Source organism: Zosterops lateralis (assembly GCF_965231275.1).
Source record: "Zosterops lateralis genome assembly, chromosome: 5".
In the NCBI taxonomy this organism is placed as follows: Eukaryota; Metazoa; Chordata; class Aves; order Passeriformes; family Zosteropidae; genus Zosterops; species Zosterops lateralis.
Genome location: NC_139766.1, coordinates 57,506,998 through 57,532,132, shown reverse-complemented (window position 1 = coordinate 57,532,132; position 25,135 = coordinate 57,506,998). Strand labels below are relative to the sequence as shown.

The following is a 25,135-nucleotide window of genomic DNA, read 5'->3' as shown; positions in this document are numbered from 1 at the left end:
TAATGAAATTAACCTGTTTGTAATTGTTGCTTTAGTTGCTTTTGCTTTCAAGACACTTTTATATTCTTTTTAACAAAGTCCTGTTTATGTCTTGACTTTGGCACTTGTGACTTTTGTACTGTATGTGAACGAACATCCTTTCTTTATAAAGCAGAGAGGTGGATTGGGCTGTTTGAAAAGCCATTCTCTCTTTTTTTCATTGCAAAGCTGAACATACAGGAAATGAAGCAGAGATGAAACTTTCTTTCACTAGGGCCAGACTTAATAAAATGCCTTATTCCTAGAATGCGCATTTTAGGGCAATGTATACTCGCACATATATAGCAAACAAATTAAATTTAAAAAGGTATGAAAAGGTTTAAAAGGCAAATATATTTCTGGAATTAGAGCAAAATGTATCATTAAAGTATTTAATTTTTTTTTACTGAACTTTAAACCTCAAGGGCAGATATGTTAGGGGGGATGGAAAATCTTACCACCTATTTCTGAGGGCAATAACTGTACTGGGCCTGGCCTTGGATTTAATTTTGTAAGATGTATCATCACTCGTGGAAAACAAAAATGTAGAGTTGAATCTTTGTTATTTTTACTTCAACTGTTGCTGAAACTCTGCAATGAACAAATAAAGCATATTTATTTATTCTGTGTTTCATGAAGTTGTACTTTTTCCCCCTTTCACTAGAGAAGGATGCCGCATAGAGAATGTTCTGAAGAATGTCAAATGCAGAAAGTATGCATTCAACATGATACAGCTGATGGCTTTCCCAAAGTACTACAGACCTCCAGAGGGGACATATGGAAAAGCTGACACCTAAGCTTAACAAAAGTGTAATCAGGAACATACATGATGCTAATTAGTGAATATAACAACCGCTGTTTATGACGTATGAATTGGGAATGTATAACCAGTGGAGGTGTTATTTTTATCAGGTTTTACCATTTTACATTAAAATGAATCTGGTTAGTCATTATGAAAAAAATACCATGAAAAAGCAAAGGACTGGGTATTCTGAAAATCAAATATATTCAACTTATCTTCGTGAAGTTGAAGCTTAGTATGACTCATAAGCCAGCTGGAATTAGTCTTTGGGGTCATTTGACTGAAGATTAAAAAGGGAAATGGCATTTGCTGTAGGAATAGAGATTAGTAATCTAGAAGGTGGCGTTCTGACTCCAAACCAAACCCTGAGATTTGATTTAAGGGGTCTCTTACTGCTGGAAAAAATGTTTTCTGGAACTAGCAGAGCACTGAGGTCTTGATCACTAATGATTAAACCCTTCACATAAATGTTTATGAAAGATGCTAATGTTAAATAATTTTGATAATTGCAATTAGCTTCTTTACATAAGCATGGTAACTTCATAATATGTTTGTAGTAATTGCACACTGTAATTTCAGTAATTCCATTCTGATTCCCTGCAGTTCATTTGGATGTATCACTCTTGGTGTACCCCAGCCAAAAAACACTTTTCTCTTTCATATAAATCACACTGAAATCAGGGAGATTAATTCCACAAGTAAGGTGACCTGAATTTGACCTCCTATTTAGTGTAAACCTGTAAAGGAAATTTTCTCTAGTGGTAGGGAAAACAAGTTGTATATACGTATCTTTAGGCTATGAAAGCATGTATGTTATTACAAAATAAATGTTATGGGTAAACTGCTGTACTAGGACTAGTTAGCCACTGCAGCTGATTTACATCAAACTTGTAATGCTGCAGGTAGACACTCTAGGATGAAGATCTATCAGCTTTAAAAATGAATGTTAATGCTCTGCCAGCTTGTGTTAGTCCTGAAATTTGTCTTGCAAAGAACGTTTATGTTTTCTAATTGTATCTATTTATTACCTTCTTCTGCCTCCCAAAGAGAAATACAATTTAAAACTCCCAGGTATTCACTGGTTACTGACCTTTATGTAATGCATTCTTTTCATGTCTAGAGCAGAAGTATGAGACATTTATCCTAATGAAACTACCCTGGGAATTTGAGCATCTGTAGAAAATTGTAATTGCCGTGGATAAAGAAGTAAATGTTTGTTTATCCCTGTGGAAGTCAAAGAAATCTCTATGCACTACGAGTTATAATTTATTCTTTTTAATCCATTAATACCCATTATAGAGTATAAATTGGTAACTATAAAAGAATTTAAGAGCCTGATGCTGCAAATTCTATTTGGGTGATCCCATGGAACTGATCTATCATTTGGCTAAAATTAAATCCATCTTGTATATTTACAAGATTAGGCTTTGGAGTTTGTAGGAAAACATCAGAGAGAGATCCTTGTTCTAATATTAATTGACTCAGTGGAGCCAGAAATTCACCTATACAATATATTAACTAATTGGAACTTTTTTTCAAAGATAAGTAGGTAATGTAAGCAATGTTTTGGTGCATTAGGGGGTTTTTTTCTATTTTTTTTTTCTATTGTGCTATAATGTGCTATTATTAATTGCTTCCTTGTTCTTGGAATGTATTACTTTGGTAGATGTCAGAAGAGTTGGCAATGCATCACAGATAAGCTCAGACAGATGAAAACATAATGCCTTGATTTCTTCTTGTCATGTACCAGTAGAAGTGGACAATACTCATTGGGTGGCTTGGATATGTGCATAAATTAGTGTTTGGGTCTACGAATATTATGTAGCTGATCTGTATAAAACTTTTTTGTGGATTTATGGAGAGTAATCCTTCCTTGAAAAGTAATGGTTTCTTTTGTCAGGCTGCTGCACTAGCCCTCACTGTATACATGTTTATTATTACCTTAAAAAGCCCTGCATGTGTAGTTTATAGAGATAGTGATAAATTCCTCATGGTTCTCTGAAATAACCCCCAGGTGTGCAGTAGAAAATGCCAACCATTGTACAGTAATTCTGAACCTATCTGTAAAAATCTCAGTGGGGATGGTGTTCCCTGCTGGGTGCTATAGGTACCTAGACTACTTTATCTGAGTCCCGTTGGCATTCTGTCAAGTTACAAATATGAAATTATCTAGATTTTCTTGTCAGAAAAGTAGTCTTTCAAGATTATGCATCAGCATTTTAATCCTACCTGGGCTCTAAATTACCATTGTCACTACCGTGTTATTTTTGTGTAGTTTTATCATGTTGAAGCCATGGATTTGATAAGGAAAAAGAAAAAATGGCACTGGATTACTGTCCTTTTTGTTTTAACAGCCATTCACAATTTTCTTGTGAAATTAAATAATCTTTTATTTGTTAAAAATAATTAAGACAGAACCCCAATCACATCAGTGGGCTGCACTGAAACTTCATTGTGCTTAGGCCATTACAGAAGAGTTGGCTGGATTTTGTGCTAAATAATACTGAAAATTTTCCCACTGATTTTTGGATTGGAACGTCTTGTGGGTCAGGAGAGCTTTGTAAAACCTGCTGAAGTGCTCCAAGTCTCCTGGAAAAGCCTTGTTGCTTCTGTACCAAAACAGGCCCAAATGTTTTGTTGACTCATCACTGCCTGCTGGGGGCTGCTGTGGTCCCTGTGGGCAAAAGCTGTGCCACCAGCTGAGTTCTCAGCTGACTGTGGGCTCAGAATCCACGGGTTTTCTGGTTTGCCTTTTATGAAAAAACAAAGAGGGGTTTGCTGCAGGTTGCACTACTTGGAGTAAATTTACTCTTTGTAGCAGCTGCTTCCAGCCCTTTGAGTTGTTTGAATGCCTAACAGAGGAGTTCAGTCATCTCTGGGGTCTTGAACATTATCTTGTAGCTCACTGTGGATATCAGATGAGTAAAACTAAAAAACTTAATTTTTATAAGCAAACTGCATTGATTTTTTTGCAGAGATAAGGTAAGCATAGTGGTTGTGGTGGCTTCACAAAAACTGTTCCATACCTGCTCTCTTAAAACTTTTGTAAGGTATAAAATAATCCGCTTTTAGAGGAGGGCAGTTCTCAAGGGCTAAAAAAATGGAAATTCAAAAATACATCTGGCATCTAAAGCCAAATCTTGTCTAACAAGACAATCTGATTTGATTGTAGGAATCAAATCAGGGTCTGTCTTGAGGAATCCTGAAATCAGGGCTTCTAGCTTTCAGTATTTGTACAATGCTTCACACAGGTACGTGGGGGTTTTGTACCACAAAGTAGTGTCTAAATAGAGAGCTAGTCTAAACTACCTAAAATAAGGAAAAGAATGATTAAGTAACTTTTTCCCAGAAATGATTGTAATATTGTTATAATATATAGCGTCTCTATGACTGACATTAAGCAGGCAGGTCTTTTATTCTGAAGTCTTTTGAGGAACATACATTCTGGTTAATGTTTATATTTTGGCTTTTATGTAGCAATTAGGAAACAAAAATTTTTAATTATGTTATCTGATTTTTGTCTATGTGAAGCTGTGTATTTTGATGGAATCCTTGCAATGTCTGTGTTGTAAAGAAAAAAAAATTAGGAGGGCAACTGAAACAAAATATTAACTGAGAAGTAGCCTTAATGAAGTCTTTTGCAATGTAATTTTTGTATTGTCTGAATTTTGCCATTACATAAGTGAAATGAGGAAATTAACTGACAATTTTGAGTCTAAATCAATCTCTCCTGATGAAAATTCACTTAGTTGCAGTGGAATAAACTGTAATGGTATTCTAAATCTTCACTACCAATTTAGGTATAAACAAGTGCAACACTTCATTTTTAAGTATACTCTATAATATGCCTATTAAAAGTTTTAGGAAAAACTTACTTTTATTTCTAGATTAAACACAAGTTCCAAGAAATCCTCTGGTCCATTAAAAAAAAAAAAAGGCAGAAAATGCATTGAATGTTAACCAGTGTAATAAAGAAAGCAATTGCATTGAAAACTATGCAGCAAAATTACTTGTGTGGATTAATATATGTAATCAGTTAACAGTCTTAAATGAATATTGTATCAGTTGGTTATGTTGTAAACTTGAAACCATTGATAACTATATTTATTCTCTTTTTTATCATAAAGAAGTGTACTGTATAGGCAATGCCAAGAGACATGAATTTGCATCTTGCTTTTCACTTCCTTGCAGCTTAAAGCAGATGTTTACAATGGAAATGCTTTAAAGTAATTTGCTCCTCTTGAAAACACAAACTTGCTTTGTATATTGCATGTTTTCCAAAAAAAAGTATAAAACTGCTTTTTTAGAGAGAAAAAAAAAGACTTCTCAGACTTCAGTCCTTAAAACAATACTTTTTTCCCTTAGTCATGCAATGCCTCAACTGTTGTGTTGCCAGGCATTTGGCTTGCACTCTGCAGGACTCAAACATTTATTTCCTCTATCTTTCATAGCATCTGCTGAATAAGTAATATAACAACCGTGACTGTCAGCATGATACTCATGATCCAAGGTTAAAAACTTGCATTTGCTCAGATATGAGCAAATACTTCAGGATAGATAAGCTATAAGACACTTGTGAAACAGTGTCTTCCTATTCCAAAGAGCTGAAACACAAGGCACAGGGTTTGTGTGCTGACTGAGGAAAAAGAGCTATACTAGGAGCCTGACTATGCCAAAAGAGTGCCCTGGACATGCCAGGTTCAGAGTGGTGAGATATGAACCACGCTGCACTTACTTAGATCTCTAATTGTTGGCAGTCGTGTTTGTTTACTCTTTATATGCAGGCAAAATGCTTTAGAAGTTTTCAGTAATTCTGTTAATGAATGGTCTGACTTCAAAACTTCAAAAATCCCAAATTACTTTGGTACTTGTTTTCCTTTTGTGTACTTGTCGTGGTGATGTTCCTATATTACATTCTGGAGCACACAGGTCCAGAGAAACAGAGCACAATTATAGGAATTCAATGCTTTTTATATTTCAAGACTTCATTTTTGTTTCATTGCTGTCTGTAAGCCATGTCCATTGTACACTATGTGTATATTTTTATTTAAATAAATGTAATGTTTATTTTTTATGTTTCTGACTTTTTTGTTTGCTATTCATTTTTCATTGTCATTGCGGTGGTGTTGCCCAGAGGGAGGATTGTCCATGCTGATGAGAGTGTTCCCTCCTAAACGAGCTGGTGGAAGCCCAGTCACAGGTCTTATCACCACTAGGAGCAGGAATTTAAGAAAAGTTCTGGTACAACAGTTAGAAGCCTGCAATGAGCAAAAACTTAATAGTTCCTATTCTTCTTAGTCTTACCAAAACTTTCATCTCAGAACAAGGTGGGTCATGCATTTTCTAGTTCAAAGCAAAACAAAACATTCACATGCCCATAAGGAAATTTGTTTCACATAACTGTTGGTCTGTAATTCAGGTGAGATCAACTCCTTTCATAATGTGGACTCTTAAAAGGCTGGTGTGTTGTGCCTGGTACTACATGGACCATGGAAATAAGTATGGGTTTCTTCTGTGCTGGCTTTTTGAGCTGCTGTTGGTATCTAGATTTATTATATGATCTCTCACCACAACGAAAGGTAAGTTCCCCATGGCTGGCTGAAATGTAGCAAACAGATCTTTTTGGGTATATGATAAAAGGTGGCTCATCTGTGCTATCAGTACTATGACTAGAAGGTTGTTACATAATTTAGTAACTCTGTTTATATGTTAGTACTTTTAGTTTTACTGAGATATATTTAGTGAGATTTTAATTACTTACAAGGTTCTCTATAACCTTTAGAAAACACTGGGAATTAGTGGTTCTTATGGAAATAAGTTTAAAAAGCTGTTAGCATTCAGCTAACAGAGGCCTAGGAGTTTTGTCTCTTACTAATAAAAGTGAAAGTCTTTTAAAATAACTTTGTCTCACTTTGAATGTTTATGGATTTTATTTTCTGCGTCAACTGGGAGCCACTTTTTTCTTACAACAATATAAGAAAGAAAAAAAGAAGGAACCTACAGCTGTAGTGAGATGATAGAATAATATAGATAATAAAAATATGTTTTCACCAATTTCCTTTCCAATGTTACTTCAGGGCATGCTTGAGTGTATGACCTGATGTTTCTGAACCACCGTCTGCAGTGTTCTGCACTGGGCTGACCACTGCTGCCAGTAAGAGACTGTGGACACAAATACTGCTTCTGCTGGGCAAGAGCTTTCCTGTGAGTTTAGTGATGAATCTTGTGCAAATCATAGCCTTCAGTAGGTATGTGACATGCTGTTTATGGAAATAAGGACAAGAAGGTTCTAGATGCAAACTAGACTGCGTGCTGCTTGCTCTGCCCAACTAAATAGACCCTTTGCATTTCTGTGTAGGCTGTCTGTGCCCAGTCCTAACCCAGTACATGAATGAAAAGTACAATTGCTCTGCTGCAGGGAAAATCATTGACGTTATTAGAGGAGTGGATGTAAATTGCTTCTGAATAAGCTGGGATAAAAAGTTGACTTGACAGGTTTCTTCCATGTGTTTATTTACTTGTATATACATACTTATTATATTTACATTTTAATATTTTTTAGATGCTGTAGGATAGGAAAATGCACTGACATATTATCAGTTGAAAAATGGAACTTGTGGTATTTCCAGCAGTCAAATACAGTTTTGCTATTGGAAATGTGGCACCAAAGATCAGCTCAAAAATGAACAAAACTTTAGCTTGTAGTATGCCTGGTAGCATGTGCTGACTCTAAGGGTAATTTGCTTCTGGGGAAAAGACAGAGAGAGAGAAATGGAAAAGGGAAGGTGTTTCTCAGACTGGAGTCTGCCATTCCTGTCAGGAGTTTGAAGATCTTAAGCCCTGGCTAGCTGTTCCCTCTCATAATTCTGTTGTCATTAACTGAAGTGGGGCTTGGTCAGGGAAGTTCTCTCTGCTGACAGGTTGTGAACTTGCTGTGTGTGTGTCTTGGCGTGTCTCATGAAAACAAAAGGCTTCAGTCGGGAAACAGGAAGAGGAGGAAGGAAGAGGCTAATTCTGTCCCAGTAGCAATCACTTTGTTAGGTGTCTGCCCCAGCAGTACCAGACTGCAGGTGCAAGGCTGGAGAATAACAGAAGAACAAGGAAAGAATACTGCTATCTTTCCTCAGTAAAGTCTATGTGTTATAGCCATTTTTCATGGAACAATAATTTTGATTGCTGCAATTTACAGGACTGCTGACTTGAACAGAATTAGAACAACTGCCATAGATAAGCAAAGCAGGATTCACCCCTTGGGTGATATCATTCCTCAGAAGTTGCCTTTTAGAGGCAGAAAAGTTTAAGGTCTGGACCTAAAGTAAATATTCACAATCAAAGAATCAGAAATGGGATACTTCAGCTGAGAATCTTCAAGGACCAGGTTTTCTGAGAGGTTTCAAAATCATTAATGTTCCTGAACTTTGTCAGAACTGCAAAAAACATTTTGTTTGTACAAGGCCCCACACAGGAAGAACTTACTCATGGTCATGGTAAGGAAGTTGATGGCAGTTTCCTGAAAATTATTATAATTTACAGGAGCTGATTCTAATGAACTTGCACACAGAGGCAACACAGAGTTCAGGTCATGGCATATATGTGAAACACCCAGCAGATAAACATATAATAAAAAATTAGGACAAATGTAATAAAATCAGGGAGCAAAGAGATCTAAGGACTAGGGAAGGAGGGTTATGTCTAGGCTCTCCATTTTAGACTGAATTCAACTTTTGTCTTCACCTGAGATGTTCTTGGAGTTGGAAGATTTTGCTGCTTTTTGACTGTGGTAGCAGCTACAATCAACATGGGCTACAGAATTATCAACATAAATATTTTTTAAAAAGCCCCCTTGAGCAAGTAACAGATTTGTTGTAAGGTCTGTTGCTAATTGGCCAAACAGGTATTGTGCACAAACATTCTCATACAGGCAAAATGATTGTGAGGGGAAAATGATTGTACCACTTTGTACATTGTCCCAACAGCAGGGGACAAGGACCGTGCTCAGCTGAGAAGGTAAGGAGTGCAAGAATGCATCAAGGCAGTCTCTTTTATGATTGATAAAATTGTAATCACAGCCAAAGATTACAAAACATTTTAGAGGTTGATTGCAAGTCCTGGTATAAATAGAAAGTACCTGCTTGTAAATGCTTCCAGTAAAGTTTAAATAAGTTAATTATTTACACTGTTCCACAGGAATATTTGATACAAACTAAGGTAATTTTTGGCATGGATTAAAAACAAACCCCAAACTCACAAAATAACATTAGCTAGTATAAAACAATACTTCTGATGGCTACCTTTACCTCCTCATGATACACCACCTCCATGCTTTGTTGAAAGAGAGGGTTATGTTAAAAAATTAAAACTCAAGGTTTTTACTTTTTCAGTATCAGTATGGGAAATAGAAGTGATCATTTAATGAGTGGGAATAGTAGCTGTTAACGGATTTTTTTGTGACTCTAGTTCGTGTGTTTAGCTATAAAATACTGAATAAGAATTTAAAAAGCAAAAAAGTGGAGCACCCAGTTTATATTCAGGTATTCATGGGCATAGTTAATGGACATCAGCAGGGGAGATGTGATCCCACACTTTTTAAAAATCAACAGAAAAGCAGAGCACACCACACAATTCCCTTTTGCATTTAACTTATTAAGTCAAATCAATTTTTACAAGCACACAGGCTAGAGTTCTGGCACTTAATTCCTTTTGATCTTCTGCCTGCTAATTTCTGCTTCCCACTGTGCTACCATGCAGGGTTTTTTTTACAGATAATTTGTTTGGACACCATTAAAATGAAAATATTACAACTTCTAGCACTACTAAGACACTGAAATGCCTGTCAAGTTATTAACTGTCTGCACACAAACACACACACACACACACATAGCCATTTTCACAAGGGGAAATTGTAGAGTTAATAAAATGCCACTGTTCTGTTCAAGAGCATGAAACACACAAAATACAGGCTCCTGACCTCTGCAAAGCCATCATTACAGATTACTCCGCCCGATTTCTGTGCTTGAGGCACAGCTTCCAGCTCCCATGGCTCTTAGGTGTCTGGAGAAGGAGACTGCTATGGCATGACAGGTTTTAAATTGAAGATTTTGGGGCTGAGTCAATGGATTTTTCTTTTAATTACAATATGACGTTAATTCAAAACTCTTTCCCATGATTAATGTTCTGAAAGGCACATTTCCTAATTATGGTTTCTTTTTTGAGCTGAGCACTACTTAGTCTTAGTAGAAGGTGTTTTCTGTGCAAGTAATGCACATCTTTGGCATGAGGGTTTTCCTTCTTACATTTTTCTGTGAGGAGCATCATAAAATGTTTTAAATATTTCAACCTTGATCCTGCTGTGATTATACTACTTTTTTTTTTTTCTTTTTTTTTTCTTAGAAAACTAGTAGTTCACTGACTTTTAGTGATGGGCTTACAAAGAGATCTTACCCCCAGGTGTGCTCCACTTGCAGCAACCAGATCCACATCGATTTGAGCACTAAGAGTTTAAATAGCCCCAAAGGCTGATGGATTGCTGATGGGGCCCTTAGACACAAGTGTCATGGAGCCTCAGTAAAGGCAGAAAACAAGATCCTGGGCTCACACCACACGCAGATTAACTCATTACTCTCCTTCAGGGAGGTGGGTCTGGAGAAGGGTGGTGGCATCTCAGCTGAGAATAGAACTGCATGGATCCGATGACCTTTGGATATTTTCAGGGCTTGTGATTGCACCCTCATGGATCATAAATACTGTCATAATCCTGTGGCCTACTAAATATCCTGACCTTTTGTCTTGCTCTAACACTTACCTCCTTTTTAAGTAATGATCTAATTAATAATTCATTAGTAATTAATGATTTAATGAATAACCTACTTTAGCAGATATGAGTTTATGTCCTCAGAAAGGATGGTATTACAGAAGACAATCAGATACTTGAGAAGTTCCTTCTGTGCATTAGATAGTCTGGTGGGTCTGGATCTGAATCATCCCTATGTCAATAAATCCCTGCCACTATCAGCAATATAGATCTAGGACACCACAGGAATCTGCTAGTACCTAGTTTTCTTCTTCTGGAATTTTTTTACAATCTAGCTTTCTGCTTTTATTGCTTGTCTGGTAACTTGGGAAGTTGGATGGAGAACTGGATCGGGAGAACTGTTGGACAAGCTTTGCCCTTTGAGCCCTTGGAGAATTGCTCAACAGAGAACTCTTAAAAATTAAGGGAAAAGTGTGGGCTCAGCAAACAGTGTGTACAACTCATGCTGCCAAGTTATGCCTCAAGAGCAGGAATCAGATCCACCAGGAAAAAATTCTGCAGCTGTGCCTTGGATATACCAATAACAAATAGGGAGCACTTCAGTAAAATATAGGGGTCTGGATCAGTTCCAATTTTATTCTGCAGTAGGGAAAATATAGCAGATTACCCATTTTAGATGTAGGTTATGTTAAGTAAAACTTATTCAAGGCTTGGGAAGTTTATGTCTTAAAGTGAGTTTTCACTAAACTTGTTAAGAAGACAAAGTTATTATGTGGATTCCAGTGAGAAAACCAAAGCCTGGAACCTGTTACAAAATTATTCTAATCATGAGGCAAGTACCCACCTAATCTTCTGCAGGATAATGCAGTTCAGGTATAATTAAAACCTTCTTCAAAATGCACATTTGTATCATCTACCAGGTATAGAACATATTTTGTTCTGACTTTTCTTGCGTTTCTTTAAGTTGGGCTTGTGTTTTGTATCCAAGGCAGGATGAATGTAGATAAACTTGAAATTTGTGGGTGCACATTTAATTTACTGTTTAATAGAAAATTATCTGGTATCTGGTCCTCCCATAGAATTTTGAAGCATCCTTTGCTATAAGAATAAAGTGTACACCCACACAAATGAAGTTAATCTATGCTTATGGAATTCAAATAGGACAATAAATTTGACAGCAGGAAAGCAAACAAAAAAAAGCTCTAAAAATAACATTCTGACAATTCATAGCACAGTCAAGACCAGGATTTGGGTGGAGTCTTTATGTATATTTTAAATCAGTTAATTAAGCAAATACTTGATTATTTGGAACACAAGGTATGTCACTCTAGAGTATTGTATTTTAGTCCTAAATTTCATTTTGGAAGGTTTGGTTTGATGTTTTGATGGGGGTTGCAGTTGGGGAGTAACTAATACTGTTTTTCTGGTAAAGTCTTATGTAATGTACTTCTTATTTGGAAAAAAAAATACTACTCATTCCATCTGAAATAAGATACTACACAAATAAAAATAGTTACAAAAATTAGCTAAATCTGTCAGGAAAACTAAGTATCCTGGGTGTTGGCATTCTAATCAGCATGCTTCAAACTTAAAAACTAGAATAGCAAGCTCAGCCCTCTTGCATGGTACTAAAAACTTTATTCCACTTCAACAGTTTCCTCAATCATTTTCTCCCAGTGCACTGCTCAGTTCATGACTGGATTTGACAAGGAAATGTGTCATAATATCTTCTATTTCTGTAATGCATTATTGAAACAGCAAAATGAAGATTAATAGCAATTAAGGGAACTTAAATTCCAGTTCAGCACACAAGGCAGATAGGAATTTTATATCCGTTCCTATTTGAGGCAGCTGGATGTTCATACTTACACATCTTTGCTTCCCTAGAGCAATCCATGTCACAGGAGCTTGACCTTGGAATGTTGGCAGTATCTTAAAATCCTCTATTTCTTTTTCTGGTATTTGCTTCAGTTTTTATTGGCTGATAATTTTCATCCTCTTCCACTGTCTAGAAAATGACAGATAAAACAAAAGGTAAAAAGGTGTAGTGCACAGTAATAGGTCTTTTTCTACATAACAATGTGTACATATAGATATATATATTGTGCACCAGTGGGAATACAGAGACGTAACACTTTTTGTCTCTATACCTCATTCTACAGCAAATTACTATTGCTGTGGTGATACATTCTTGAGTTTGAGATGTAGACTTCAGCAGTGAAAATGCTACTGATCACAGTTTTCCAAGTTGCTAACTGCATTGAGATTTTGCAAATGATGCAAGATGTAATACATTGCCATCACAGTTCTGAGACTGCAATCTAAATTTAATGCTGCTTTATTTCATTTGATCTGCTGGAGGAATTGTGATGAATTCCACACATCAAAATGTTTTCCAAAAGAAAATTAAATCTTGGCATTTCTCTCATTGATAAATTAGGTACCATTAGGACAATCACATTTTAAAAATGGTGTGGCTTTTATAAGATGGATCTTTATTCTAAGTCCATATTTTAATAATTATATTTGTGGGTAGTTGATAACTCATTCACTATTTCTTTTCCTGGTAAAGACTTTTATAACAGGTTATTTATATCTGAACTTACCAGAACAAGACAAACAATGGTCCAAAAAGATGGATATGGTAAAAAATAGTTGTGCACTTCTATGGTGTGTCAGATCCTGTTGCTTTATTCAGTAGAGTTTCCTAGAACTTGAGGCCAGAAGAAATTATGAACTACTCCATGCTTTGTGTTATGAGGTACTTCTACTTTAAACCAAATTCCTTTAATTAGACTGAAGGTCCTCACTCTAGAGAAAGACATGATTAATTGCTTAAAAAACCCAGAAATTTCCTTAAGTCCCTTGGTTGTGGAATGACATGAACCAGATAAAGTATGCCCAGATAATCCCATATACCTGAGAGCAATACAAATCCCAAAGCCTTTGCCTGTTCTTCTCAGAGAGTTTCCCATCTGACCATGACTGATACCCCACATGTGCATACAGACTCCTCAGTGGGATGTGTAGGAATTGCCTGCAAGATTTCTCATGCGTTCTTCTCCATCAGGAGTGGTTATTTTAACCAGTGTTGCGTATTGAATCCAAACCATTCAGCATGGAAAATAGCTGAAGCTTGGCCATATTTAGGTAAAGGAAGGAACACTTCGCAGCTTAGCTCATGTCAGGTTCGCATGAGGCAGTCCTTAGTTTTAGGACAGGCAATTCAAAAATAGCAAGCTGGAAATATATAATCAAGGATTTTATGTTTAAGTGGAGACTCTGTTTATGTCACTTCTGTTGTCTATATTTAGTTTAATTGTCATTTACATTCTCTGGTGAAAAATGGCCACAGCCAGAAATATCATAAATCCAGTTCTTTAAGGATTGTGTGACCTGTCCTCTGAAGATACTAGTCTTTATATAAGGTAGGAAGGGACTAAATAGGGAGTTCTGAAAAGCAGTTTAGACACGTATAGCCAAAGTTAGGGTTTCTGAATCCTAGCCACAGCAGCTGTCAGCTGTCAGTGTTGTTCAGCTGAGGAAGGGAAAAGCAAGCTGTTGTTAAAAAAGCACAGAGGAGCCTAAGATGTGTTAGAAAAAACATTTCCAAGAATGCTCAAGGTATGGAAAAGCAAGATAAAAGCTGTTTTAAGGAAGTGAACATGGGATTGTCTGGATATGTCTGCACTGTGTTGCCAGTCTGCAAAAATTCAGTACCAAAAATCCTTTTTAATAATCAGGAAGTGCATCTTGAATTTATCCAGCAACAACATTTACTCTGCAGTGACATTAAAAGTAAGTAATTTATGACTGTAGCCCTTAATCTATTTGCAGACAAGACAGTAATATTGAAAGTTGGCTATTGGTCAAACTGCTTATCTACTTTAATTTTTTATTTGCTGAAAGGAAGGCTTGAAATGAAATGTAAACAAAATACTTTTCAGCTACATGTAGGGACTCTTAGTGGCTCTCTCCCTCTGTGCTAATTCAATAGCAGAGCCTGTGCTGAGCCATAAGATCAAGCTTTTTAACTTGGAAAGGTTAGAAATCATTGTTATTGAAAGCAAAGCAGACAGCACAGTGGGTATGGCCATCAGTGGAATACCTGCCAGCCCTGTGACCTGAGCAGCAGTGGGAGAGGAGGCAAGACTGCCATTTCAAGGGAAAGAACCAACAGCCATATTGCTTTAAGCATCTGGATTGTGAGATTAGGCTGACAAATAAAGCAGCAGCTTGAATACCATATCCTGAATTCCTCTCCGCAGACATGTTTCTCAGAGCTTGGAGGAAGTGTAAGGAGTTGCTGAGACTTGCAGTGAAATCACAGAATAATCACAGCAGTGCTGACAAGAAATTTGTTGGCAGTTTTCACATCTGCACAGCCATAAAAAGCAATGGCATTCAAATATACAGCAATACACTGACTGCCCCAAATACCCCTTGGTCTCCTCCCTGCCAAAAGGCTTCCCTTTGTGTTGAAGGAAGAAAGATAAATGAGGAGATTCTCTCTTCAGAAGCTGCTGCCTGTCAGTGGAATAGTGAATAGTCAGCACTTCCAAAAGAGCTCTTTTAATGGCACCTACTTCTCAGTCATTGGAACGGAATTAGCTACTTTACCAGACGGGTTTAGCAATCATTCCAAACAAAATCAGTTCTCCCTGGGAATATTAGACATTGTGGGACTGAGTGTGGAAGGGTTGGTTTTTGTTGAGGTGGGGTTTGAGGCTTTTGTTTCTCTGTCAGCCCTTCAAGATCCACTCCAGGTGTAAGCACTAATGAAAGCAGCCCTCAGTGTAAACCCTCTCTTGGCAAACACAGCAGAGCTCCTTAGGTCTGGGGCCAAAGGAACCAGCACCATCATCGAGAAGAACAATCAGTCCAAGGGCTTCCTTCGATTCCTCACAGAGACATGCTTCATCATAGGCACCATACATGGGCAGGCAGGAACGTTGTTAACATCCAGAAAACTGGTGGGTTTTGGTGAATCTTGGTAGGTTGATTTGTAGTGTGAAAGGGAGACAGATATATGAGGTAAAAAACTCCCAGCAAGAGCCAACATCTCACCTTCCTCTGCACCACCATCCCTCTCCAAAAAACACCTCCTGCAAAGTCAGACTGTTTTTCAGGGAATTTTCCAGAGCTGTGTGCCACTGTCCCCAGTGGGGCCACCCTGCAGGCTGCACAGCTGTCTGTGACCCTCCTGCCAAAGCCCCCTGGGGTCTGTCCCACTGCAGGGGCAGGAGAACCCTCTGCAAGGTGTGGGGAGCAAAGGGGAGCCTTTGGGGTGCTCTGGAGAGTGGGTTGAGGAAGGCAGCTCTTCTGAATGGTGTCAGAAGCCCATGCAGGGGATGCCAGAGCCCTGGGGACACGGAGGGAGAGCCTCTGAGGCCACAACGGGCATGAGGGCTCCTGGAGCAGCCGCAGGGCCGGTGTTGGGATGGCGATTTTACCCCTGAGGGAGCTGCTGTTTATCAACCCTCCACCAGCTAAAGGCTCCATCTTGACAGGATGAGTTTGACAGGAAGGGAAGATCCATTTAAAAAAAAAAAAAAAAAAAAAAAAAAAAAAAAAAAAAAAAAAAAAAGAGAGAGAGAGAAAATTAAAAATAAATAAATAAAACAAATCAGCTTTTTCAAGTGAAACTTGTGACACGGGGCCTTCCCACCACTGCTGCGGTGAGTGTCTGGGGGGAAGAGGGAAGACACACGTGGGTTCCCCTCAGAGCCACAGCAGGGTCAGGGTGGGGTCCATGAGGGGATCATGCCTTCCTCATTGCCTCAGCATGGACAATTTCAGCAGGGATTTGGTATTTCTCAGGTATTTTTGGTTATTCTGGTATTATTCTGGTATTTTTGATTGCATCAAATCTGCCCATGCTGCACAGCCATGGATGGCAACACTGCGAGGGAAACTCAGGAGCTTCACAACTTCAGAATCCTTTCTTTTGGAACCTAACAGCGTGTAAAAGTGAGTACCTTTAATTTGCTTTCTGTTTTTAAAATCTGCTTACAGAATGAAAAAGAACAATGGAGGGCAAGGTGCCTGTGACAGATTCCAGGATATGTACTGGTGTGTAGTTTCTTTTGCTTACAAACCCCATGGTATTGAAATTCCTTGCACTGCTGCAATCCCACCCTGCTGTCTCTGGCAGCAGAATTTGTTAGCATGTTCTTTCATGGACTCTTTTCCTGCAAATATGCCACATCAGGAGGTGAAAGCTGAAAATAGCTTGCTTTGCCTGTGCCCTGATTTTTAAATATTTGATTTACCCACTGAATATTATATACAAAATGGCAAAAGAAACTACTCTTAAGAATTAAAAAAAAGTTTAAAAATGTAGACATGACTTTTTCCCAAACTGATTTCATATTCTAGAGCTGATGGGAGCACTTATTTTGCATGTTATCTGGATGGGCAATTTTTTCTGTGAGTGTGAGCTTGTGATAGCATTTAGATGTCAAGCAAGGCAAGGAAAAGTTAACATTGGGATGAGATTTTTCTCGATCAGAGTGGTGTGTGGGTTTTGGTTTCTTTTCCTGCTGTTTGTAACCACTTGTTCTGAGGCTTTACAATGTGGTTCAGCAAGCACTGTAGAGGACAAGATGTCCTTACTGCCACCTTCTTGACACCTCTTGGTCAGGAGCCAAATCAGGATGTGTGGGATTTAAATGCCTCTATCTGTCCCTTCAGGCAATAGTGATCCTCAGATTTCAGTTCCTTGTAAGCCTGCTTATGAAATTAATGATACCACGAGATATGTGGAGTTTGAACACTCTTGTGTTCTTCCACATTTTCTGGGCTTACAACCTCAGGTGAATACATGTGGCATATCAACTATAAAACTTAAACAAAATGTTTGTTCAGGCAGTAGAATTTAGTAAAAGTAGGTACACTTACCTCTGTGTAGCAGTGCTTTTTCTTTTGTATATAGCCTATTAGATCATTGTATGACTTACAAGCTCTAGTGACCTGACAAATATGAGACCTAAAGCAAATACTTAACGTTTCATGTTTGTTTTCTTGAAATAAGATTAACTTTTGCCAAAGCTGGAGGCCAGTTTGCATTCTAGTGCACACTACAGCAACGAATGGAAAGTTTCTTACGCCGACAGTTGATATTTGTTATTCCCAGGCCATGAATGAAGCCTGCAAAAGCACAAATAATTCACGGTAGTCAGACAACACTTATCATACAAGTTAGGCACCCTTACAAGTTGACGTTCTTGTGTTTCAAATCCTTGTTGGACTATTTTATCAAAATGAATTTGCATTTTGATGGTAAATTCAACAGAATGGTGCTATTTCTCCTCCCTTAAAATTACCATATAACCCAGCTGTTTTTGAAGCAACCTTTATTTTGTTCCAAGAACTTCAACATTCTGAACATTATGGGTACTCCTTTGTTGAGGAATTTGAGGCTGCAGAAAAGAACAGAAATGCTTGAACATCTGCAGTTAGCTACGATCAATTGATGTGTGACACTGCCAAGGCTCTGAAATGATTTTTAGTCATATGCCACCAGAGTTCACCAGAGAATGAGAACATTCCTCAGGTGCCCTGGGTTCTGAGAACTCTGTAAAACACCATGATTTTTCATGGAAAATAAAGAGTCCCTAAATGCCACCAGGTTTTTAATGCCAAGATATGGCATTTCACAGTTAGTGTTTATCTGTGACTGTCTCCTTTTGCTGCTGTGCTGTGCTTAGCCAGCCAGATATCAGTGAAACCAGTGTGATCATGAGTGTGCAGTGAACTCTGTGTGCCCAAAGCACGACTCGCCGTGCTGGGGTGGGTCTGACACTGGTGGACACCAGCACAATGGCTGTACAGCACTGACTGTCACATCAGCATTTGGGGTAGAGGACAGCCTCAGTTCCAGAGATGCAAACCAAGCACAGAAATTTATGATGGCCAGGGGTTTTTTAGGTGGAATTACAGGCATGTTGGGAAAACAGAAGTGCATGTTAAATGTGGTTTGTGCACTGAATTCCACAAGTGGCATCTATAAGGTAGCTTCCACAAAACGTATTGCACATGTTGGTGCAGCCTTTGTTTTGTTCACTCTCCATGTTCTGTGCACAGAATATCCTGAGACTACACAGCCAAAAATTTATGGAGCCTGTGCAGAGATCTGTGAAAGCATTCTATTCAGTTTAGCTATGCAAAAATTTTCTCTGAAGTTGCAATGTCTCCTGAGGGGCCACTTTTAACTGTTTTTCTCATAGCTTTAAAAAATATTTTCTGGTTTTCTCCTAAAGAGTTCTCTGTTGTGTTTATCTGTGCAAACAGAGCAATGCTCATTTAATTCAATTATGGATCAATATGTGTTGCTGTACTTAACAGACAGTAGGGTGCATATGCCTGTTCAGTTATCAAGTATAAGTGATGAAGAGAAAAATTTAGAAGCAGTCACCTGAGAGAAAATGTAACAATTAGATTCACAAGGCACTGGAAAAGGGGAAATGCATCATGAGTGTAGACAGATCTATTTGCTGAGGAAAACCAATGACAAAAATTTGTTTGCAGGCCTTCAAAGGGTGTATGTAGTGACACATGCAGGACAATTAAGCAGATAATTGACATGAGTGTAGTTGGGTATTGATTGTTCCCCCTTAGAGGGAGATGTTATTTAGGCAGTGATTTCTCTGCCTTCTGTTTCATGGACATTGCATTAACAGTTATGACCATTATATTCTTTCCTCTCACTACCTTCAGGTTTTCTGTCACCTGGTGCTATGAAGATTATATTCTGCATATGGAGCAATTAATTTTGTCTAGAACTGTTTTTTTTTCCATGCCTGCAGTCTAGCAGGTAATTTCCCACCAAGAACCTTATTACTTTCCCTTTCCTGGCATTTCTCCTCTCCTTAAAACATTCATAAAGACTGTGGAACTGTTTCTGAGGTCCTCATTAGAGCTGAAGTAAACGTGCCAGGCAAGAAAATACTCTAAGAAATAAATGTGAATGTAGCGTGTTTAAAATCTATCAGGATCTTTAGTGCAATGAAATTGTATACTGCTGTATTAAAACAGAATAACTGCTGCCAGTTCTCAGTCACACCCTTCTCAAATTTTTAGACAGAAGTGGGCATAAGTAAAAGTGATAGAACAGTAGGGAGTCCCACAGGGCTGTCCCTCTCTTACCTGAGATTTCTTTGTATTGAGGAAAAAAGATTATGTAATTCTAAAGGTATTTCTCTCTTTTGTACATTCCAGTGTATTTCCCAAATGTTTCAAGCAAGAACAAAGTCTAGAGTCTTTAAAGTCTGAATTAAGAATCTTTAATGCCAGTAGATTCAAGATTTTCAGGTCCGGCTTTACACAATTCTCTTTTATCATGAGGTGTGGAAAGAACCCCTTTGTTTCTAAACTCCTTCTCCTCCTAGAGAGGAGCATATGTGCAGTTGGAGCCAGTCTTGGCCACAGACTTTGTCAATGGTTTATGTCCAAAGGATTATGCAGGTGTAATTGAGACTTTATCCAACTTCATCCAGCAGGATTAAGGGTGGCACATCAAATTTATATAAAAATAAATTATTTATTATGATAATGATTAGAGTAGAAGAACTTAATCAGAATTATTTACCACACAGTATAGGTAGCTATAACTAGAGGTATAGTGCACTAGTTTTTAAGCAATATTGAAGCAATTATATTAAAGCAATTATCTTGAAGCAATTACATTAAAGCTAGCAAACCAGTTATTAAGAAGAGATTGATGTTACTCACCCATGGCAATTTCTTTCACTCAGCCTTGAGGAGTAAGCTTCAGGGGTGTCACTACTAAAGGGAGCAATCTCCACATACACCCTGAGGAGGGGCTTGTTGGGAAACCTTCCTGTTAAAAGGTGCGACTGGGCTATTACAGTGATACATAGATAGAATATATCACTATTACATATTTTTATGTATGTGGATATATATATATATATATAATGGCAATATAAAGTGATTGTCTGCCAATCACATATTTCTGGGCCAGCAGTGTCAGCTTAGCACCTTTAGATAAGTTACCAGAAGTGTCACTTGTTTGTCCCTATATGAGGTCTGCCATGTGCTCACCTCACTGCCAGGGTGTTTAACTTTGGGATTGATGAGTCAGGCGGGTTTCAGCATTATTCAGAACCAAAAGCAGCATGACACCCTGTCCTCCATGCAGCACTGTTAGCTTTGCAGATTGGGTATTGTTGGAGTGATTTTGCCCCCCCTCTAGGAAGAGCTTTCCTGCTGCACAGGTGCAGCTGGAGTTATGGATATCCATTTCTTGTCCCTGATTTTCACTGCCTATTTGTTCTCTGCCTTTTCCTTGACCACTCCCTTTTCAGAGGAAGGCAGTGCTGCTTGTATTTCTGTCTTCTCTACTGCAGCAATGGCTCTGTAAGGGGAATTCTGGTGTGTTGTGCTCCATGTTTGCTATTCTGCCATCTGAAAGCACACCCCGTTCTTTCCACCAAGTGCCAGGTGTATCTGTGTGTTACAGAGAGGGAGTTAAGTAGAACAAACGTTTTTTCCTATGGCTGATTCCTATTTGACCTTATGACATTGTCTCCAGCAGGAGAAGATTTAGGGGGACAGCTTCAGCCTTTCAGTAAGACCAAGTCATTTGGGAGAGGCAATAATAGGAAGAGTTAAAAATAAACTTCCTTTTGCTTTTGCCAACCAGCTGGCTGAAATGATCTATTGAATATATACTGAACCCCTTTCCAGTGTCTCAGTAACAGCAAAATCCTTGTTGATACTTTGAGAGGTAACACTGTTTGTGGAATATTCAAATGAAACTGCTCAGCTTAGCACTGGAAGTGAGCATTCAAGTATAATAAAAGCAGAGTAAAATTTTATTCAAGTGTTAGAATGTGTTCAAACTTCGAAAAGTTGGAGGAGGAGAACATATTCCTATATCATTTCCCCCTAGTTTTCTCCTACTCATAATCAGATCTCATCTAGTGCACCACAGCCAAGCTGAGTGAAACTCTTCCATCTTTCAGTTCCAGATGATTTCATATCAAAAGGCAAATAAGAATCTGTTTACAGTAAAGCATGGCAGAATAGCTCACTTCTCACATATTTATAATTCTGTCATCTGAGAAAATTGCAACACTTGCTCCTTTATAGATTTTGCAGGTAGGGTGGCTAGACAGTGTGGGTTCCTGTAGCTTCTCTGTCTTTTGGAAGAGCACTTGATGTCAAGAAAAATAAGACTTTTCACTCTGATTTTAGGTGCATTCACTCCCTTCAAAACAACTTCACTTTTGCTAATCTGACTACATCAGTGGCATATTTCTTCATCTGACATAAAATCAAGAGAGGAGTGGAGGGATATCAGAATGTCTTCAACAAAAGATGTCTGTTAATACCAAAATATGCTGACAGCGAAATTTCAGAAATTTTCAGCCTCGCTCACTTGCTTGTAAGTAGGAAGCCAGCTGGATGATTTTGTTTTGGCATTAAAGTAAAGAGTTCTGTTCAACTCAAAATTCAGCACTGAATGCTGAGTCTCTGTAATCTGAGACAAAGTTGATGAGAAATGTCAGGTGCTTTCTGATGAGGAAAGATTTTATCTGAAGCCATATCTGATCTGTTTTCTAAATATGATAAAGCTCAAATGCAGAAAAACACACAGTATTTTTTCTTGAGGTTAATACGCTTTAGACTGCCAACTTTAGGTTACTAATGATAAATACACAGTTAAAGTATACTCATGATTAAGGTATTTGTATTTAAATTATTTTGTTTTGAAGCGATATTGAAGCAATTATACTGCTTTTTATTATTATTATTATTATTATTATTGTTATTATAAATATAATAACAATAAATAATAATTTTTTCCAGAAAAAATAATCTTGTGGCTATACAGGGTATTCTGCACGTTTGGTTTTGTTTAAAAATATCTTCTTTCCCTTGGAATCAAATAGATTTTATATTTCCTCATCCTATGTTCAGCACTGGAAGATTTCAAACTGCTGTCAGTTGGAACTGATTGCTAATAAATATTTATTGAAAACTATAACAGTGAGATAATTAAAGTTTACTATTCGCTTATCCTTGTGATAGTACTTAGAATTAGTTTTATACTCCCCAACAGTTTTCCTTTACAGTGCAATTTTAAAGAAGCTTTTTTTTCGCTGGGTTTTTTTTTCATTCTGGTGTATGTTAAATTACTCATCAGGTTTTACAGGAAAAGTAGTGGCTGAAATGTAAGTGGAATTATTACTTAATTATCTCAGTTTTATGAATAAGCCAGCATAGACACTTTTTAGTTTGGTTGGGAGAGAGGCCTCACCATCTGCATTTTTTAGTTCACTGGAGTAACTAAGACTGGCATGGAGTTTACAAGTGCCAGCTTCTTGTTCTTGCACTGGATTCACCTCCTGCAGTTCTCATGTACTTTGAACATCCTTTCACATTGTGATGGCAGAAATCCAGCAAGAATTGATGTTGTCCAGTTCGACGTGTGAATGTTGCCATTTTGGTGTTGCATTGAGTTCCTTGCACTGAAGGTGACTGAGGGCTCCCTGGGCAGTAGAACTGATTGTCCTCCCATCTTCAGCCTCTGTCCTGCAATGTTCAGATATTCTGATATCCTGCTTGGTGCTGCCTTGGAGGCCACCAGTGTGGGATCACAACCATTTATTTGTCAAAAATGTTGTGGAGAAAACATTCTTGAAAAGAATTTCCTCATACACATTGTGTTTTCTTGCATTTAACTTACTATTTCATGCCACTGAAGGGGAAGGGGAAGGAATATGAAGTACAATAAAATTGCTGCCTCTGTGAGGCAGGTTAAGACTTGACTGTTTTGAACTCTTGATGACTGAGGTCATTTATGGGCTTCCCCACGCAGAGGAGATCTGCTTAACATTTTCTCCTGACACACCGTCCCCATATGAAGAGATTATGTATCACATTAGGGAATGCAGCATTTGTGATCTCTTCAAAGAATGTTCCAGGAAAGGTGAGAGAGAATCCAGTACTTCTGGAGATGTGTTTAAAGCCTCTGCCACCAAGATCATCTTAAGAATTAGACGGAGATTTACTTAGTCATTTTGCTTTCAGTGCTGCTGACGTTTCCAAACAAGAGGCTGACAATAAACTAACACAGAATGAGTTTGTGCCTTCAGGCTTGTTCATACCACAGACACAGCAGTCTCCAAAGGAAAAAAAAACAAAACAAAACAAAACAAAACAAAACAAAACAAAAAAAAAAAAAAAAAAAAAAAAACAACACCAAAGAGGACAGGGTGTGGAAGGCTTTGCTGGAGACCCAACATTTCCCATGTCAGCAGTGTTTAGATTTCCTGGTGTAAAGAATCTTTCAACTTCAACAGATATCAGATGCTTTTTTTTTTTCTTCATCTTTTTCTGAATCCCAAGTTGCCAACAGACTTTGTAGAAATAAAAAATTCTGTCTGGTTCTGCAGATGCATGCCTGACTTTTAATTAACCCAGTGAACACATATAGATGAAATTTGCTGTATCCATTCATCTGTACTTGAATTAGGGTGAGGGATGTCTTCAGAGCTGTAATGTAGTAAAGTTTGTTTTTAATTAACCTGATTTGCACTTGTAAGTGAAAGCTAATTAGTACAGCTCATTCATTGTTTATATCTAGGACCACTGGGAATAGTTTGATTTCTCTACCTACTTGGTTCTGGGCCATAAATACACATCTACTACCTGCAACTTTCAGGTTTTTCACTGAACTGATACTGGTATTTGTAGGAGTTCATATTATATAACAACAAAGTTTTCTTAGGGCAGGATCTCTGAAAACATTTCTGAATCTTTGTCCATTTTAGCTCTTGCAGTATGTAAATCATGGATCTGAGTTTTGCAGATAGAACCTATTTTTATTCTTCCCAAGCAGCTGTGAATTATCCTTAAATAACTTCTCATTTTGATGGGAGAGCATACTGAATCATAGAAAACTGGGGCTTACAGAGCCCATCTCCCTCCTTTCACTCCTGAGTGATATTTAACCTGCTGGCACACCATTGAGACTTCAGAAAGAAGAAAAAACACTGCATCCTTCCTCTTCCTCTGCCCCCCAAAAATCCAGTCAAAATTTCCCCTGTGACTTTCAATATTTAATCTTGGAAAGATTTTCCTAACGTCCACCTGAGGTTTCCTGGAATTCTGCAGAGATAGTTAATATTTCAGGAAACAAATGAGCTACAATAGAGTGGCCTGGGAAAGATGTTTGGAGGGAAAATGTATCACTGGAGGTTATATTCCATGTTGCTACACAGATGCCCAAAGCTAAAGAAATAAATTACAAGTTAGTTCACTCTGGTTTTCTGGAGGATGAAAGGAGACAGGGCTGGGACAGGATGCATTCTGAGCTTACTGGTTCCCTTAAAGGAATAAACAAAAATACCCCTGGTATTCTACAGCTGCTGTCAACTAGAGCTGGTTAAAAGGTATTTGCTCATGGTGCACCCAGTTAAGTGTTTTATTTCCTGACAGATTTTCTGAATAAACGATGTAAGTTGGATTTCTCTGCACCAACTAAACTGCTTTAAATGGGATCCAACTGGATTCTTTATGTGGTTTTTTTATTA

At 37.9% G+C, this 25,135-nt stretch overlaps 1 protein-coding gene across 1 annotated transcript in view; it reads left to right on the top strand.

Annotated features, from left to right (window-relative positions):
- The window catches only part of INPP4B (inositol polyphosphate-4-phosphatase type II B), a 293,656-nt gene extending 287,820 nt beyond the window's left edge, over positions 1–5,836 (top strand). Inside the window, 1 exon segment of the mRNA XM_083862435.1 lies at positions 683–5,836. Within this exon segment, the coding sequence (XP_083718561.1) occupies positions 683–815 (133 nt within the window). The 3' untranslated portion in view covers positions 816–5,836.
- Positions 5,837–25,135: the final 19,299 nt, after the last annotated feature.